We start from the raw sequence: 17,759 nt of genomic DNA, 5'->3' as shown, positions 1-17,759 counted from the left end.
AGAAAAACCTCTTTAGAACTTGAACTTTCAAAAAACCTTTTGTCAAAAATCCCTCATGGAAAAACTGACCAGGAAAGTAAGTCATGTGCCTTGAAGACAAGATGTGAAGTGTTGTCCTAGATTACGAACAGGTTGAGACAGAAAACAGAAATGGTCAATTATAATTGCAGTAAAACCTTAATATGAAATTTGACTGAGTGATCTGGAAAAGGTCAGAAATGAGGTGACTGAATTTGCCAATGACACAATTTGTTAGCCAAGACCAGAGACGACCGAGGAAATTCAGAAGGACTTAACAAGATAAGGGGGCACCATCATGGCAGATTAGCTTAAATAAGATTTAAACTAAAAGTGAGCATTTACATAAATGAGAACATAGAGTTGCATTTTTAACCCCATATAATAGACTTCACTATTTAATGGGTATTAGGAAGACCCTGTCTCTGCGGGTACACTGTTCTAGAATTCTCTACTGTGGAGTTCCTTGCACCTTCCTCTGAAGTGTCTTGGGACTTGCCACTGATCGATGCAGGACTAGAGAGACTGATGGTCTGACCCAATAGGGCCATGTCTTCGTTAAGGCCATCTGACCTCAGGAAACTTTTCTAACCCAGCCGCTTACTGGCCCCACCATGGAGCTTGTGAAGGTTGTGATGTGTCCAAGGGCAGGTGGCTTCACTAGGCTGTGATATGTCCAAGGGCAGGTGGCTTCACTGAGGTCTTAAACGTTGTCTGTGGAGCATGTAAGTGTTTTTATCACTTAGTGGAGTTGTTTCTCACCCTGCTCAACCAAGCGATTTCTCCACTTCTCATGGTTCTTGTCCTTTCAGGTCCCAGTCTTTAGCCAGTTTTGCTGTTCAGACAAGTGGTTTTTTTTTAATAGGAGGAGAAGTATAGAAGTGTAAGAGCACGACACAAATAAACCTCCCCCCACAAGGAAAGCAGTGGGTTCTGATGAAAATTTATTATAGATGTAATGATATATTCTAGCAGGTGTTGGGTAATGCCAGCTAAGCAGCATAACCAGATCTTGCAATTTTAAAACAATTCTCCTTTTATCTCATGTAATTTTTTTTTCTGTTTGAAAGATGGCTTAGTTCTGCATACCACTATGTATTAAGCCGTACCAATTTAAGATGACCTTTTGGCCATGAAACTAGATTTTAATTAAACTTCTTGGAGATGTGAGTGATGGACCTGATATTAGCAAATTAGAGGGGTATTGAATATCTTCAGATCAAACAGTATATTCAGGAAAATAAAGCTGACTTAAAATACTATTTTCTTTCAAGCATCCCCCCTTGCCCCTCCCCCCTTCCACCACTCTAAACAAAGGACTTGTTAAAAACAATATTGGAGGGCAGCTCAGCTTACGGCCAGATTTAAAAGATTTAAATACTATCAGCAAAGGGTGAAATTCAAGATTAATTATTTTTATGCCAACAGGAGCTTCTTCAGGAGGAAACCCGCCAGAAATTGAACTTGAGCAGTAGGATTAGGCAGCTGGAGGAAGAGAAGAACAACCTACAGGAGCAGCAGGAAGAGGAGGAGGAGGCCAGGAAGAACTTGGAGAAACAGATGCTCGCCCTGCAATCGCAGGTATGAAGCTATTGGAAGCAGTAGGACATTAGTGTGGCCCTCAAATTCAGTGTGATGACTGTGAAATGTATTACAACTTCTGCCAGGCAATATTTCATTCTCAATTGGGACAAAAATTAGGCTGAGTTGTCGAATAATTTTTCACTGATCTTTCTCCACTGAAGTGTAAACATTTTGTAATAACAGTAAGATTTCAGTACTTGAGTTAGTTTGGGCAGATTTAACTGTCATAGCATCTAAGACTTCATACCTTTTTAATACATTGTTGAATCATCATTTTGTTTGTACCTTGCTTAATCAGTAATAGCTGTTTTTGTTCTTGTGGGTTTCCCCCAGTGTAATATAGGTTACTTTCTTTGCATCGTGGAGGTGTAACTGCATTTTTATTCTATCCTGTTAATAGCTGTGAACATTAAGAAGTTATAAGAAACCACTTTATTGTATTCTGTAAAACTTTAGCTGGTTGATGCCAAGAAGAAGGTAGATGACGACATGGGAACTATTGAAGGTTTGGAGGAAAATAAGAAGAAATTGCTGAAGGATATGGAGGCTTTGAGCCAACGTCTAGAGGAGAAGGCGATGGCTTATGATAAACTAGAAAAGACCAAGAATCGCCTGCAGCAGGAGCTGGATGACTTGATAGTGGACCTGGATCATCAGCGCCAAATTGTCTCCAACTTGGAGAAAAAACAGAAGAAGTTTGATCAGGTACTCTAATTCCGGTCATCTCACTTCTGCTTTCAACATTAAGGCCACATCTGCTTTACAGAATTATGTTGAACTAAGTTGCATCAGTAAACAGTCGCTGCAATTATTACATCGCTTGTGTGTGTCTACACTTTGCTCCTTGTTTTGGCAGTGAGCGTCCTCCCCAGGAGCACTTGTACTTAAATTGACGTAAGCTGTCTTGCGTCGACCTAATTCTGTGTAGACCAAGGCAAAGAAATGGTAGTGTGTATAGCCTCAGTCATGTGTTAACTACTCCAAGACTTTTTAAGGGAGACCTCTAAATAGAAACACAATATTTTGTTTGGACTCAGTTGGCTGTTGCAATGTCAGCTTTTCACAGGGGACAACTTTTGTAATAGCTTCAGTGAGCCAAGCACCTATCTTGGTGCTTTCCATTCTGGTCAGATAAGTCTGTGAAAAAGTGAAATGTCTTTTAAGTAGGAGCTTATAACCATGCTAGAGTTTGACTTGTCCTTTCTCAAAAAATCCATCAGAATCCCCCAAGACAGTTAAAGTCATGAAGACTGAAGGAGGAATATAAAACTGAGGCTCTGAGCCAGTTCCTAGAGCATGGATAGAAGCTCCCTTTATGTTCAGACTGCTATGTTTTGGGTGATAAAATAGGGACTATCTCATGTCCCTTCACCAAGAGTTGACATTGTAGACAGAATAATAAGGTACCAGGTAACCTGAGAGGGTTAACCTGTTCATTGAAACTTCAGTGAGTGTCTTTCTGACCGATTTTCTTGTAGATTTATATTTGAAACTTGTATTAATGGTTTCAGATGCTGGCGGAAGAAAAGAACATTTCTGCTCGCTATGCAGAGGAGCGGGACCGGGCAGAGGCAGAGGCTAGAGAGAAGGAGACCAAGGCACTGTCTCTGGCGCGAGCTTTGGAAGAAGCCCTGGAGGGTAAAGAAGAATTTGAGAGGCAGAATAAGCAGTTGCGTGCAGAGATGGAGGACTTAATGAGCTCCAAAGATGATGTGGGCAAAAATGTAAGTATTTTTCCACCTCTCGGGTGCTGCATTGCATGAAGGGGATAAAATAGTAAACCCTATTTGTACAAAGAAACTAATACTAGATAGTAAAACTTGCAAGTCTGAAACCTTGATATTTAAGAGCTGTACCTTGAAATACCTAAAGATTTTAATACTCCGGAAGCTAATCGGTATTCACCAATTCCAGGCATTTCTGCAACATTCACAGACGTGGTAAGTAGGAGAGACCGATCAAATGATTGAATGTTATATTTATGCTAGATTAAAAACTTGTTACCTTACTAGCTCTGTTTTTCTTTGGGATACTCTGAATCGCTGACTACGCAGCTGCTAGTTTCCTTCTATTTATCAGACCGTTAACCCAGACCAGCAGATGAAGTTTTGTTCTCAATACAGTTTTAGGAATGAGTTTTAGTTATTCTGGTTTAGTGTAGGACAGCCAGAGTTAAATGAGTGCTAACGAAGGACTCAATATCTTATTGTTCTCATATAATCCTCTATTGTGCAGTCATACCATTACTATTGTCAGAATAACAAAAAGATGGTGTCTGCTTCATGCTTGTGTTTTAGGTCCATGAACTGGAAAAGTCCAAGCGAACCTTAGAGCAGCAGGTTGAAGAGATGAGGACCCAGCTAGAAGAACTGGAAGATGAGCTTCAGGCGACAGAAGATGCCAAGCTTCGCCTGGAAGTGAACATGCAAGCTATGAAGGCCCAGTTTGAGAGAGACCTTCAGGCCAGAGATGAACAGAATGAAGAGAAGAAGCGGATGCTGGTTAAACAGGTATCCCCTACTAAACACGCTTTTGAGAGCAACTGTAGCAAACAAAGAACATGGTTAATTGATTACTTATTACCCAAAAGTTGGGATGTCCCTCAAGGTTTGTGTGACGTTCCTGTCCTACGGAGCTCTTAAACAATGATCTTTACACATTCTGCATGACAGATTAGCACAAAACCTCCAGTACATGTAATGTAGCGTGTTTGATTTGAATTTCTTAAGGGGACACTTTCTACTTGGCTGTTCTTTCCATTTTATCTACCTTTTAAAATGGAAAAGACTGGAAATGTCTTTATAAATCCAAAACTACTAACAAGTCACTTACAAAAATGCAGTTTTTGGTGTGATCTTACTAAAATATGTGCAATGCACGTGCTCCTGCTACCGTTCTGTAGCAGCAGTTGCTACCTGGATTTATGCCAAGTAAAATATGCGATGCAGTGTTTGGATTTTCAGAGATGGATCCATTCCTGCTGACAGATATGGTACATAGTTTAGATAAGTGCTAGATAATTAGCAAAACAAACTATTCCCTTAATGAAATTGGAAAAGGGATCACAGGATTGCCAACCCCTAACATTGAACTATTATGTCAGGCCCCAAAACATTAAGAGATGGCTTAAAAATCATGAGATTTTTTTAAAGACGTTTTAGATTCATATTTGTCTTCTAATGTAACAGGCTTTTGATTTCATTCTCAAGCTTTTTTCCAGAACAGTGAGGGCTTTTTTCTCTTTAAAATTAAAGCAGTCAGATAATCATATGACTCAAGGAGCTGGGTCTTAAAGAAAAGCATCAAATATCCCCAAACTCTTGATAAAATTGTGAGAGTTGGAAACACTGGCCTGATTCCAGCTTCTATGGGAATGTTATAAACAATGGACAGAGAAGGTAATTTTTTAAGGCTCCCTACCTCATTCTGCTGTAATCGTGCAAATTGCTCTATCACCACTGGAAAAGAGCTCTTGACAGTCTAACACAAAATAGTAAATTCGATTCATTATACAACAAAGTCAGTTTTGTGTGTTTCCTTTCACTATCCTCTGTGTAACAACCAAGTTTTTCTGGCTCAATTTTAACATTATTGCATAACTTGTTAATCTGTTTTGGCTTACTATTGGCTGGTTGCTCAGATATGTGATACTACTTAAATTGCTCTTCATTTTTGCTTTGAAGAATTATGGTTGAGATACAATGTCTTACTGTATGTGTTGGTGACATAGATGTGCCTGAAGTAACCATTTAATTATAATTCTGTATTAAAAATGTTCCGGTTATTCTACTGTTTTGTGTAAGAGCTGTTTAATAAGCTGAAATATTAGCTTCTGCACTGGAACAAAGAAGGTAGACAGAAACACTGATCAGAAAGTTGATCATTTGGGGACTTCATCAGCAGAGTCAAGGGAAGGGTAGGGACGGTTTTGTGGCCTGCAGCATGCAGGGGGTCAGACCAGATGATCATAATGGTCCCTTCTGACCTTAAAGTCTATGAGCAGTTGAATGGGCAGAACTGTTTTAGTCCATAGGATGTTTAGCATATGAATTTTCAGGAGTACTTCAGAAATTCCCTGGAGGTCGCGTTTGCTTTGAGATCTTGCTTTGCTTCTTGTTGCAAAAACTTCTGCAGAGATCACAAGCTGTCAAGTTTTCCATAAGTTGTGTACGGGTTTTCTCCCTCAAACTTACCTTTTGTAGTACTGTTAACCGGCTAATGATCAAGAGCTGAGCTTTTCTCAGTCACTCTTGTGTTATCAAGGCCTTTCTTGGTTCTTATCCTTTTAGATTCATTCTGAGATCTCCTTGAGTTTTCCCATTTCATCCATTTCTGTAACAGAGCCTCTCAAACTATCACTTCGCAGGTGCGGGAGCTTGAAACGGAACTGGAGGATGAGCGCAAACAGAAGGCTCTTGCTGTGGCTTCCAAGAAAAAAATGGAGATGGATCTCAAAGACCTTGAAGCTCAGATAGAAGCTGCAAATAAGGCTCGAGATGAAGCAATCAAACAGCTGCGCAAACTGCAGGTGTGTGAAGCCAGTCCATGAATGAATTTGGAGTCTCTCTTGCTTTAGAGTGCTGCTTTTGGTCAAGTTTCCGTGCAGTCTGAGGGTGAGAACAACTCCCTATTCTCAAGCTTCACTCTTGTCCCTGGATGGCTGCTTCCTGCAGCATATTGCACCAGTGTCTGTAATTTCAGTTCATCAGTGTGTATGTCAATGAGATGGTTAAAAGTGCCTTATTTCAGTATTTTGTGTAAAGGACTCAGTTAAATATCCCCTCCTCCTCCCCCCACCCCACCCCCACGGACCTCCTAAAACAACCAGGTCAAAATAACTGATCTAATAGCTGAGCAGTGACTTGAAAATGTGTCTTCAAATGTGCTAGGTGGGGCTCGTAACACTGCCTATTAAGGTTGCCCAGCACTTCTCATTATACTGTCCTGTTTTGAGTTGCTTATCACTTTGACAAACTGTTTGGCCTGAAATTTTCCAGGCTGGGTGTCTGTCTCAAGCTGAACCATTTTTGGAAAGTTTTGGCTGAAACTGTTCAGCCATTTCCAAAAATGAGACTAGGAGAAGATGCATAGCTTTGCCCGTGGTGGGTTGTTGTTTTTTTGTTTGTTTTGTTTGTTTGTTTTTTTAAATAATAATTCTGGTGACCTTTTCTTTGAGACGCTCTAGTGCCCTCCATTCTTTGGAACAGAGTTTGAAATTTGGAAGAGGGAGGGTAGAAATGACCTTTTTGTCAGGGATGTGCCTTTCTCATCCCTGTGAAAATCTGCCTAAATTTGGCCAAGTGATAAACCTTTGAAACATCACAGTTCTCACATTCTCAGTAGAGATTAGCTGGAGCATTGCAGCTAAATTCCCTGAAGATTCTGTCCACACTGAACATGCTCCAGTCTTGGGCAGTAGGGGCATAAACAGGACTTCCTCTGCAATTGCAGTTCCTGGCTGCTTCGGTCTGGATCTGGGTCAAGGTCCAGGTCCAGGCTCCGGAACTGAGAGCAAGTAGCCTGTCTCTCCTGTGCTCTCAGTGCCCCACTGCTGCACCCAGGCAGTGTAGAGGAAGAAGCTGCCTGAACCAAATGCGGAGGGGACCATTGTCAGACTGGGTGGGAGAAGATGCTGGGAGCTGGGTGAGGGGCGGGGGACTGGGATCCAGTGGTTGGAGGGGGAAGGGGAAATGGCTCTGACAAAGAGCCGGGGTGTGGGGATGGAGGGGAAACCTGGGACTGGCTGGGCAGAGAGCTAGGTTGGTGGGGAAACACACTGGACAAAGAGACTAGGATAGGGAGCTAGTCAGAGCAGGGAATATGGGCGCAGGGGTGCTTGGAGGCTGTGGGGAAGACAGATCAGATGAAGAGCTGGGAAGGGAACTGAGACTGGATGGACAACCTCAATTCTGGTAATTGTGAGTGATTGATTCGCAACCTTAATATTCTTTAATGTATTTTTATTTGTAATATAGCTATTGACTCCTAATCTCTGAGCATTTTGTGCATGGTTCCAGTATACAGAGGCAGCATGAAGTTCAACCTTAGGTTTTGCAGTGAGACACAATTTTTTTTACCTGAGTGTTTAAGGATTAGATTCCTAATTTCAGAACCCCCCAACGGTGTAAAGTTTGACATCTCTTTATATCACACAAAAAACTAGGTACATGACAGCATCAAAGTTGGACTAGTTTTTAGTAGGGCAGGCCAAATGTGTGGTTCCATACCCTAACATGTACTGCTGTGTATTTTAGGTATGTATAAATTAAGCGGTCCCATGGCTTGCAGATTTTGGCTTGCATCCATCACTTTAAAACAACTTAGTGCCATTTTTCTTAAAGGAAATTGAAGTTTGAGTTGATTTTTTGGGGTCTAATGATGTCCACAGTCAAGCCAAGTTTGCGGAAAATCTGATCAGTAGTTGTAATGTTCAGAACATTAAATTTAGCAAAATATAGTTTTAAAGTGTGTACTTAACGTCACACATTCAGATGAATGGATCTTTTTGTGCATCTGCAGACCTGAGAACATTTCCTATTACAATGTTCATTACAACATTTTTCAGTCAATTTAGGTAAATCAAACCTTTTTTCTCCCCAAGCCATTTAAAAACATGAGATCTCAATAAGATTCCTGCCAATTTTTATCATTCAAGTTTAAGCAGGTTTTTTTTTTTCTGTAGCCCTGTCTCTTTATTAAAAATAAACATGGGAAGTTGGATAGAATTCAGTGGAGGAGTACGAGACCAAAAATGTGTGTGTTTTAGGGTTCACAATGAATAGTGATCTCAAACAGTAAGTAGGACTAGGCCCCTTTTGTGTGTGTACTCTCATTTACTAAATGCTGACCTCCCAAAGGGATTATAGCAAATCCCTGCACTTGTCCTCTAACAGATGATGGTTTTTCCTTCTCTTAAATTCCAGGCTCAGATGAAAGATTATCAGCGGGAGCTGGAAGAGGCCCGTGCATCCAGAGATGAGATCTTTGCTCAGTCCAAGGAGAATGAAAAGAAGTTGAAAGGCCTTGAAGCAGAAATACTCCAGCTCCAAGAGGTATGATTTAGTTCTGAGTTGCCTTTGTGAGCGGCATGTATGTTAGTGTTCTATACACCTGTCTGGTGATTAGAACACTGGATTGGGAACCAGGAGATCTGGGTTCTCTTTCAGCTCTGCTGTGAGCAGCCTGTGTGACCTTGGCTGTCATTTAATCTTTCCATGCTCAGTTTCCCCACATGTATAACTTTCCTACCCCCTGAGGGGACATGAGGCTGTATTGATTTCAAAGTGCTCAGACATTTCTTTGATGGAAAGTTCTTGAAATGCAGAACATCAGTATTACTAATAGAGAATTAGATCAGTAAATGCACAGGAATCTTTTAATGCCTCATAATCTGGATACAGAAAATACACTAATGAAGCATTGTAGAATATATTTGAAGTTTTCCTGACACTGGTTGTCCTAACTACTAAGTTGTGGGCCACAGAGAACCTGAGAAGCTTGTGCCTTTTAGTTTGTTTTGTCATGATTGCGTATGCTTATTGTAACATCTGGCAAACAAAGACTCTTCTGTAGCTTTGTAAATGACTGTTTAGGGGGTGTTTATTTTTCACGAGCTTCAAAAATTAAGACTTTCCATGAAGAGAAACCAGTAATGCAGTATGAATAATAATAAAATCAATTCAAGATATCGATGTATTAAGAGAGCTGGAAGGTAACTGACATAATTAAAGACCAATCTAAAATACTACAGTATATTTTCCATTTAGGGTTAAGGGAAGTAAATCCACTGCAGTCGTGAAGAAGCCATTAGCGACAGACTGGGAGTGTGAGCCAGTGGTTGGAACAAGGGAGGGAGCCTGGCTTCCTGCGTTCTGTTCCTGGCTCTTTTGCTGACTGTGACACTATGTGGAAGTCACATACTAGCACTTCACTGTCTCCTAGTGGTATTGGGGAGCTGAATGAATGTTTGCAGAGCTCTGAAATCACCAGCGCTATTTTAGTCTGTGTATTAAATAAGCAAATGAATCTTCTCGTCACCCCTTGCAGGATCTTGCTGCCTCCGAAAGAGCTCGTCGCCATGCTGAGCAAGAGAGGGATGAGCTGGCTGATGAGATTGCAAACAGTGCTTCTGGAAAGTGAGTCATCAAACGGACTATCATCCTGTCCAAGGCTGTTTATAAGCAGCAATGACTGTGTCTTCTACTAATGCACTTGCATGCCCCACACTGACCTCTTGGTTCACTGTTCCCCTGATTGAGGGGAATGATTAGCATAGGCACTGCAGCATCGGGAGAGAGTTTGCTGAGTTATTAAAAGCAAGTGGAGGTAATTACTGTGTTACCTGGTTGGACCATGTAACGTCCCACACACTTTCTTTCACCCTCCAGATCAGCTTTGCTGGATGAGAAGCGCCGTCTGGAAGCCCGTATTGCACAGCTGGAGGAAGAACTGGAAGAGGAACAGAGCAATATGGAACTCCTCAATGACCGGTTTAGGAAGACCACATTGCAGGTGAAGTACCTTTGGCATATGCTGCTTTGGGCACTTTTATCTCCCTTAAGTGTACCGTATAAAAGATGAATGAAGGCTTTGAATGTTGCCAGATGACTGGCTGCTCTTGCCCTCCCAAAGGTTGATACGCTCAATTCAGAGCTGGCAGGAGAACGGAGTGCTGCCCAGAAGAGTGAAAACGCACGCCAGCAGCTGGAGAGACAAAACAAAGAACTGAAAGCCAAGCTGCAGGAGCTGGAGGGATCTGTGAAGTCTAAATTCAAGGCAACTATTTCTGCTCTGGAAGCTAAGATTGGGCAGCTAGAGGAACAGCTTGAGCAGGAAGCAAAGTAAGAGATGGTTGTTTGGTGTTCCAAGTAAATACAGGCAACACTGGTTATTTGAAACTTTCATGGTCCTAGCAGGACTTCTCATAGGTACTAAATGTTCCCATCTCAGCCCCAGCTAGAACTCAGTTGCTAAAGGGACACTCTTGGACTGAACAGCATAAAAAGATTGAGGCTTTACATTGTGTTCACCTTATTTGGGTTTCAAGGTCAATTCACTGTACAGAGGAAACTGCTGAACTGGTTCTTTCCCCCAGACTAGCTGTGTGTGGAGCCTCCTTGTGATGTTGTTTGTGGTAATACAGTGGATCCCACAGTGTGGTGCAGCCGTATAAGCACCTTGTACAGCCAGTGACACAGACCTCGGCAGTTTGATAGCACTCACCCCCACAACCCTCTCTCAACCTGAATTAGGAAGTGTGTTCAATGGACAGTCCATTAAAATCTCATTATTTTTGGTATTGTGGCTATTTTTCTGAGTTAAGGATGGCTTTTAATGTCCTGCCCAAGGACAAGGCAGCCTGGCTCCAGGGAAAAAATCAGCCTTCTCTTTTAGTACCATAATTTCTCCCTGTGATAAGACCATCCTCTCTAAATCTTCAGTCCGTTTCCCTCCATCCACTATTGTACTTTAGCTGTGGGGGGAGGACCATAAACCATCTCTCTTCTGCAGATGGTTAGCAGATGCCCTTGTTTAAAGCACCGCAACTGAGCCCCACCACAGTGAACAAGCACCCCTAGTTTTAACCTGGGACAGCCAAGCCCACTCTGCTCCCATGCTGACAGGTTAGATCCTTCAGTTACAACCAACACAATTACAAGATAGCATTTTAGAAAGGTACTTAGAAATCAAACCCATTTGTGCTCCAGAGTGAGACTCAGATCTGGACGTGCTAACACCAAACTCCACATGTGTTATAGTTGTGCTCTGGAAAGAGAACGCTGCCAAAGGTGAACCAATGTGTAAAATTCCCAGGCTGATTAATCCTGAGGTTAACGTTGCTCTGCTTTCTTAGGGAAAGAGCAGCTGCTAACAAGCTGGTACGTCGTACAGAGAAGAAACTGAAAGAAGTCTTCATGCAGGTGGAAGATGAGCGTCGGCATGCAGACCAGTACAAAGAACAGGTAAGCAAAGGTGCACAGCCATGCTCCAAACCCAAACTCCTGCAGACGTGCTCTGGGAAGAGCCTCAGATACAACTGCTGCTCCGCAATCGACCTGGAGGATAGAATACTCCCCGGAAATTCCTGCTGCAAAAGCCCCACACCAGACATAAAACAAACCCTGTTCAAATGCTTGCTGATAACAATGAGTCCCAATGAGAATATAGCCCAAGGTCGAAGTTCTCACAGCAGCCCTCTGCAAATCCAGGTGGAGCTGCTGGGTAGTTCCGTACTTCCTGTCTCCAGCTGCACAGCTTTTATGCTGTCTGCTTCTGCTGGGAACTCGCGGGCCTTCTTTCTCCTTCCTCCATCCCCCCCAGACCGTGTTTTCTGTGGTCTCCCCAGCCACCTGAGGGGCCTTCACAGTGGCCCTGACTCCCATCCAAACACCTCACCAGCAGCAGCTACAGGCAAGCTGCTGGTGGGTGGAGCCTCTGTGCATGGGCACCATGGTGTAGCCTGGTGCTCCCACCTACTCGAGCTGGGGGACTGGGCATCAGCAACCCCACTAGGCTCCCACACTGCAATCAGTACAGCACTGTGGGTCTGCCAAGACTGGAGGCGGAGGGAACTGTGCACCTGGCAGGTGTGGATGATCTCCCACCGTGGGCTCCATGCCTCTCCTTTACATCCTGCAGACCCCATTGCTAGGTAGGACACAGCTGGTGTCTCTCAAAGTATGAATTGCAGCTCTTCAGTTGGAGATTTGCATAGCATGATAGTCTGGTCACTTCAACTCTGGGCTCCACAAGATGCATTTGAGGAGCTTCACTCACTCAGGAGACATCTGGCTAGGATAGAGTCCCACTTTGACACGTGAACCTGTTCTGTCCCATCCCGATCAAAATCCCCAGCGAGGCTGAATGTGAAAGATGAGAATTCAGCTCTTTCCTTTCTGCCTTACCCCAAAACTCCGCTGCAGCTGCTCAGCTCTCTGCTTAGTCGAACTTCGTGCTGACAACCTGGCTCTCTCTCCTAGATGGAGAAGGCTAATGCCAGGATGAAGCAGCTCAAACGCCAGCTGGAGGAAGCTGAAGAGGAAGCGACACGTGTGAATGCCTCCCGTCGTAAACTTCAGCGTGAATTAGACGATGCCACGGAGGCCAATGAGGGCCTTAGCCGGGAAGTCAGCACTCTGAAAAACAGGCTGAGGTAAGCAGAGCCGGTCTGCGGGCCTGGGCCCTGGAAGGAGCTCTGAGCACAGGTAGCATCTTACCTAGGTCTTCACAAACCCCAGTGAAGCTTTAAAGTAGCTACAGGAATTCGCTCTCATGGTGGGAGGCTTCCAGGATGCCCAGGGTCTGTTAGAAGCAGTCTGGAAGTGCCATAGCAGAGCCAGTAATGTTACAGGAACTTCAAACTGGAATCTGGAGTACCAGGGTCTACGCTGGGAAATATCAGTAAATCCTCATGAAGATCCTTGTACTCGGTCAGCTCCAAACCTTCCAGGCTCTAGCTCTGACAGTGGGTTGGTTTTAGTCCAAATGATTGATTCCAACCTCTGTGGAAATGCTGTAAGGGTCAGGGAGGGGGCTCAGCTCCTTGTTGATGTAAGTGACAGATGGCAGAAATAAATGGTTTTGTCCTGGCTGGAATCCAACTCAGTACCCTCTCTGGGAATGGGTCTCTGGCACACCAAGACAGACGTGTGGTCTGAAGTACAGGGGGAGGGGAACTGAGTGAGCTAGGCACAGAGCAGAGCGTGCGAGAGGCAAAGAGCAGCTGAACTGGCCAGCTGTAAGACCGTGGCAGTGCTGCAGTGCAGACGAAAGGAGTTGCTTGTCATGCTGGAGTGCAGGAGCTCAGATCTCGTTATAACGTACAGCGTCTTTGAGATCTGCTCGGGCCTCATCTTTAAACCTTCCCCTTTTTTCTTCCCCCTCTCCCCCCTCGAATCAGCGCTGCCCCCCTCCTGCCCATGGGGTCGGCCTCACTGCATTGGTGGCTGCATGCCCTGCCACCCACCACCCTCTGCTGGGCTGTGTGTGTGCTGCAGTGCCAAGAGGTAGTGATGGCCAGCTAGCGTGAGGTGCACAGCCACTGCGGCGCCAACCCCGTGGGCAGGGGAGGAGAGCCAACCTTTTCTGACCCGACCCAAGCCTGACACTTTGGATCCCATCCGGCTCCGGTCGGGTTGCAGGGCTCTACAGCATTAGTTGTCCACAAATCAAACATCAGCTAGTAGTCAGTGTTTCTCACTATTAATGTACTGTAGCACTGAGCCCATTTCCTGCTGCTGTTAATGTTCCTGTATCTGGGGCCATTAAATGTCCACAAATGTACTAAACTCCATTCCTTGCCCTGCTTCTGGATTACATGACATTTGGGAAGGTGGTCTGCATTGAAATAAACACCGTTGTTACAAAGTGTCTTTGGAGGGCATAACTACTGGCCCCAGTGAAGGTTTCAGGACCCTCCTTAGTGTAGGATGCCCAGACATTTAGTGACTAGAAGGATGGATGACTTGGTGGGACTTCTGGATTCCACCCTATACCTCTTGGTGGCTTTCCAGGTGACCCATTCACTCCACAGGCTAGACAGTGAGCACAGGCCTGCATTCAGCAATCATTTGGTGTTTTTTTTTCTAGGAGGGGTGGCCCGATCACCTTCCCTTCAAGTCGATCTGGTAGACGCCAGCTGCATATTGAAGGTGCTTCTCTGGAACTTTCTGATGACGATGCAGAAAGCAAAGGCAGTGACATCAATGAAACGCAGCCCGCCCAAACAGAGTAGAGCCGTGTCACACCATTAGCATGCAGAGACCTTTTACACATAGTGGAATGCAAAGGACTTACCTGACCAGCAAACTGCCTTGTGGCCGTGAATCTGCCTTATGTAATATTGGCATGCTACAAGGTTACTTATCACAGGTCAACTATGTCTTAAGGCTCTGTAGCCTCACCATACTGTACCCTGCTTCAATATAGGTACAACTGCTTTTTTATATATAGTAAACTGTCTCTGTTCAGTGCATCTCTTTTCCAGATATTCCTTGTAAAGCCATTTTATAAAGCATCATGTGAAAGATACAACTTTTTTATCAATTCAGAAACTTCATTCCCAAGCGGTAGTTGGTTGGGGCAGACCCATTGTTATTACTATGCATGCTTTGTTGTACAGATAACACCCTTCCATTTCTTTTGTGCTCACATGGCCCTCAGCTGTAATACATCTGTTGGCGCACTGTGAAGACCAAACTGCTCCCGTATCTCTTCTTTTTCTCCTAATTATTGTGAGCAACACACAATCAGCAAGTAAACTGTGAAAAGGCCTTGGAAGTGTTCAGAGGGAAATCTAGGGTTGAATGAATAGTATCCATTTTTAACCTGCCATATCATTTTGAAGTGTTCTTGGCATCTGCTTCATCAATTAGTGCTTGTGCACTACAGGTAAATTGAATAGTATCACCGTTCTTCATTTGGACAATACCTCGCATCTGTACAGACCTGCTATATCAGTCCGAAGGCATCTGTACATAGTAAGGCTAGTAAAATATGAACACCAATAACATGGAAAAAATAAACATGGAACAGAGGCTCAGGATGGGAATTTACTTCTTAACTGCTGGCTGATTAGTCTTCAGAACATGGAGCTGAATAGCTGCTGCTCCTCTTGACATGAGGGAGTTTCACAGCCATGAGATGCAGGTTTAAGAAATACCCGAGCTGGAACACAGAGCTGGCTCACTTACCAGCTGTTGAGCCTAAATCAGCAGGACCATCTGTACTGTACTTATGTTTTTGGCTTGTTTGGAGTCTCTGTAGTTTAGAGGTTAAAAGATGGATATTGCCTGCCTGAGAGTTGACACGCCAGTGGATGTGAATTCTTTCTTTTGGTTATTATTTTGAACAGTGTTACACCAAGTAGTTACATTCTTTTTGTTTAAATAGCTGAAAAACTGACATTACAGAAAGTGCCTTAGACACTACAGTACTAAGACAATGTTACATATATAATTTGCCTATATAACAATGATTTACTGTATTAATTTTTGACTGTGCTTCATATCATGTACCTCTCTAGTCAAAGTGGTGGTATTGATATTCAGTGATAATGAATCAGTGTTAACTATGAAATCTCATCCCTCTGCAATGTGCTTGAAAACATGATTTTCCTTTGGGTTAAAAGCTTTAACATCTGTTACAAAGGTTTTGTTGTGCGTTTGGATATTTTTTAATTGAACTGGCTGTTGACCACCAGGCATCTGACTGCAGATATCTTGTTTTCTTGTATACCCATATTTCTAGACGATGATTTTTGTAAGACAATAAATTTATTCATTATAGATACTGATGCCTGCTCCATTTACTTACAAGAAAAGTTAGCACCTGAGGCCTACATAGACCTAATAAACAAGAATATGACTTTGGTGGCTGCTGTTTCCCTTCTTACTGTTAGCTAGTCTGTTTTGATTTGTATAGAGTATATAAAGGGCCTGTCTGGTGCTCTGTGCTTTTGACATGGTTACCAGTCCAGTTTTAGCAGGTTCTTTTCATTGCATGCCCAATCATTGGACTTAATAGAAATACACAAGTGGGGAGATGCATGGTATTCTGCAGCCACCTGAATCTGTTTTATAAATGACCATCCGTGCACTTCTTGTAGTGATTTGTCTCCATTCTGGCCTTTAACTGAAGCTGAGGTCTTTCTGGATGGTGAAGTTCAGATTTCCAGTGTAAGAACTCCATGTTAATATCCATTGGCAATTCCCACTGGAGTCCTGAACTGTTGGTTGCATACTTTATCAGGGAGGAGGTGAGCTAAGCTTTGGAGGAGGGCTTCTGAAGGAAGAGTTCGCCTTTACCCTACTGGATGGAAGTGTGGTTGATCTGCTTAGTCTACCCAAAATAGACCTTGGATTCTTCTATTGACTTCTATTGATTTCGTTTGGAAATAAATGTTCCTATACAAACCCTTTGTAGATAAACTGAAGTCCTCAATGATAATGGCCATCAACATACTAATTCATACAGGGAAGACACAGCTCAGGGTCTCTTATCTCCCCGCTCCACCCCCCCCCCCCCCACAAACTTGTGTAGCTGGCCCATGACTTATCACTAGATGCAAATTAGCCTTTGAAAGGACTGGCTTGTAATGTTTCAGCACATGGGCTTTAAAGAAGTGTCTGTTATGTATCAAAGCCCTGTTCCCTAACCACAGTGCAGGTGGGTGGCTTTAATTCAAAACCTTTCCTGTTCCTGCAGGGAACCAGATGGGATGTGGCCTGTATAACGTTTTCATTAGCAGTTGAAGCCCTGGCCAGTATACACAGTGATTCATAAGTACAAGTTACTAGCACAGCAAGAGGTGGAGAACAAAATTGCTCTTAATGTAGAGAACATTTGGCTCCACGCTGCAACTGCCAAAGACTGATGAGCCTGCTGATTTAAAGGTGATGTGTGGACCAAAAACTGAGTGGAGCACTGATTCCCGTGCTCAGAGACCTCGTTAGCTAGCCATGGACTCTGAATTGGATCCGGAGTTGTCTGGGGAGATAACGGCTACGATAGAGCTCTGGTGTGGTGATTTTGTAGGTCTTCCTTACTCCAAACATGGCATGCTGCCTGTTGCACAAGCTGGAGTTTGAATACAGCAAGTGGGGTCATTCTGTCTGGAGGGGATTCATGCCTCATGAGGCCAGAAGGGACCATTGTGATTATCTAGACTGACCTGCATAACACAGGCCATAGGACTTCCCACAATTAATTCCTGCTTCAAGTCCAATAGCTATGATTGAATGTTTGTTTTTCTAAAATATGATTGAAACATCACCAGTGATGGAGAATCCACCACAAGCTTTGGTGAGCTATTCCAATGGTAAATCATCATCCCTATTTAACTAACAGTGCAGCTTATGTCTAGTCTGAATTTGTCTAGCTTCAACTTCCAGACATTGGATCTTTGTTATACCTTGTCTGTTAGACTGATGAACCCTCCATAGTAGGTACTGGCTGACTGATCAAATCACCCATTAACCGAACAGAGTGAGAGACTCCAGCAGCTCAATCTAAGGCATGTTTTTCCTAATCTGTCAGTTCTCATGGTGGTCACTGAGCCTTGTCCAATTTATCAACAGTCTTCACTTGTGGACAGAAGAGGTGGCCACGGTATTCCAGTAGTCACAGCAGTGCCAGCGCCAGAGATAATAAACCTCCTT

The 17,759-nt window shown here is 43.5% G+C and overlaps 1 protein-coding gene across 7 annotated transcripts in view; it reads left to right on the top strand.

Annotated features, from left to right (window-relative positions):
• MYH10 (myosin heavy chain 10) overlaps positions 1–15,891 on the top strand; it is a 156,161-nt gene extending 140,270 nt beyond the window's left edge. For all 7 annotated transcript variants that reach the window (XM_065563317.1, XM_065563321.1, XM_065563319.1 and 4 more), the window contains 12 exons: positions 1,447–1,599; positions 2,059–2,307; positions 3,114–3,326; positions 3,900–4,112; positions 5,969–6,130; positions 8,526–8,654; positions 9,649–9,737; positions 9,990–10,113; positions 10,234–10,442; positions 11,456–11,564; positions 12,582–12,754; positions 14,191–15,891. In XM_065563317.1, coding sequence (XP_065419389.1) covers positions 1,447–1,599; positions 2,059–2,307; positions 3,114–3,326; positions 3,900–4,112; positions 5,969–6,130; positions 8,526–8,654; positions 9,649–9,737; positions 9,990–10,113; positions 10,234–10,442; positions 11,456–11,564; positions 12,582–12,754; positions 14,191–14,335 — 1,968 coding nt within the window. In that variant the 3' untranslated portion in view covers positions 14,336–15,891. The remainder of the gene's footprint in view (positions 1–1,446; positions 1,600–2,058; positions 2,308–3,113; positions 3,327–3,899; positions 4,113–5,968; positions 6,131–8,525; positions 8,655–9,648; positions 9,738–9,989; positions 10,114–10,233; positions 10,443–11,455; positions 11,565–12,581; positions 12,755–14,190) is intronic.
• The last annotated feature ends 1,868 nt before the right edge of the window (positions 15,892–17,759 follow it).

The sequence above is a fragment of the Chrysemys picta genome, chromosome 12 (genome assembly GCF_011386835.1).
Source record: "Chrysemys picta bellii isolate R12L10 chromosome 12, ASM1138683v2, whole genome shotgun sequence".
Lineage (NCBI taxonomy): Eukaryota > Metazoa > Chordata > Testudines > Emydidae > Chrysemys > Chrysemys picta.
Note: the sequence above shows the minus strand (reverse complement) of the source record. Positions and strands in the feature narration are given on the sequence as shown.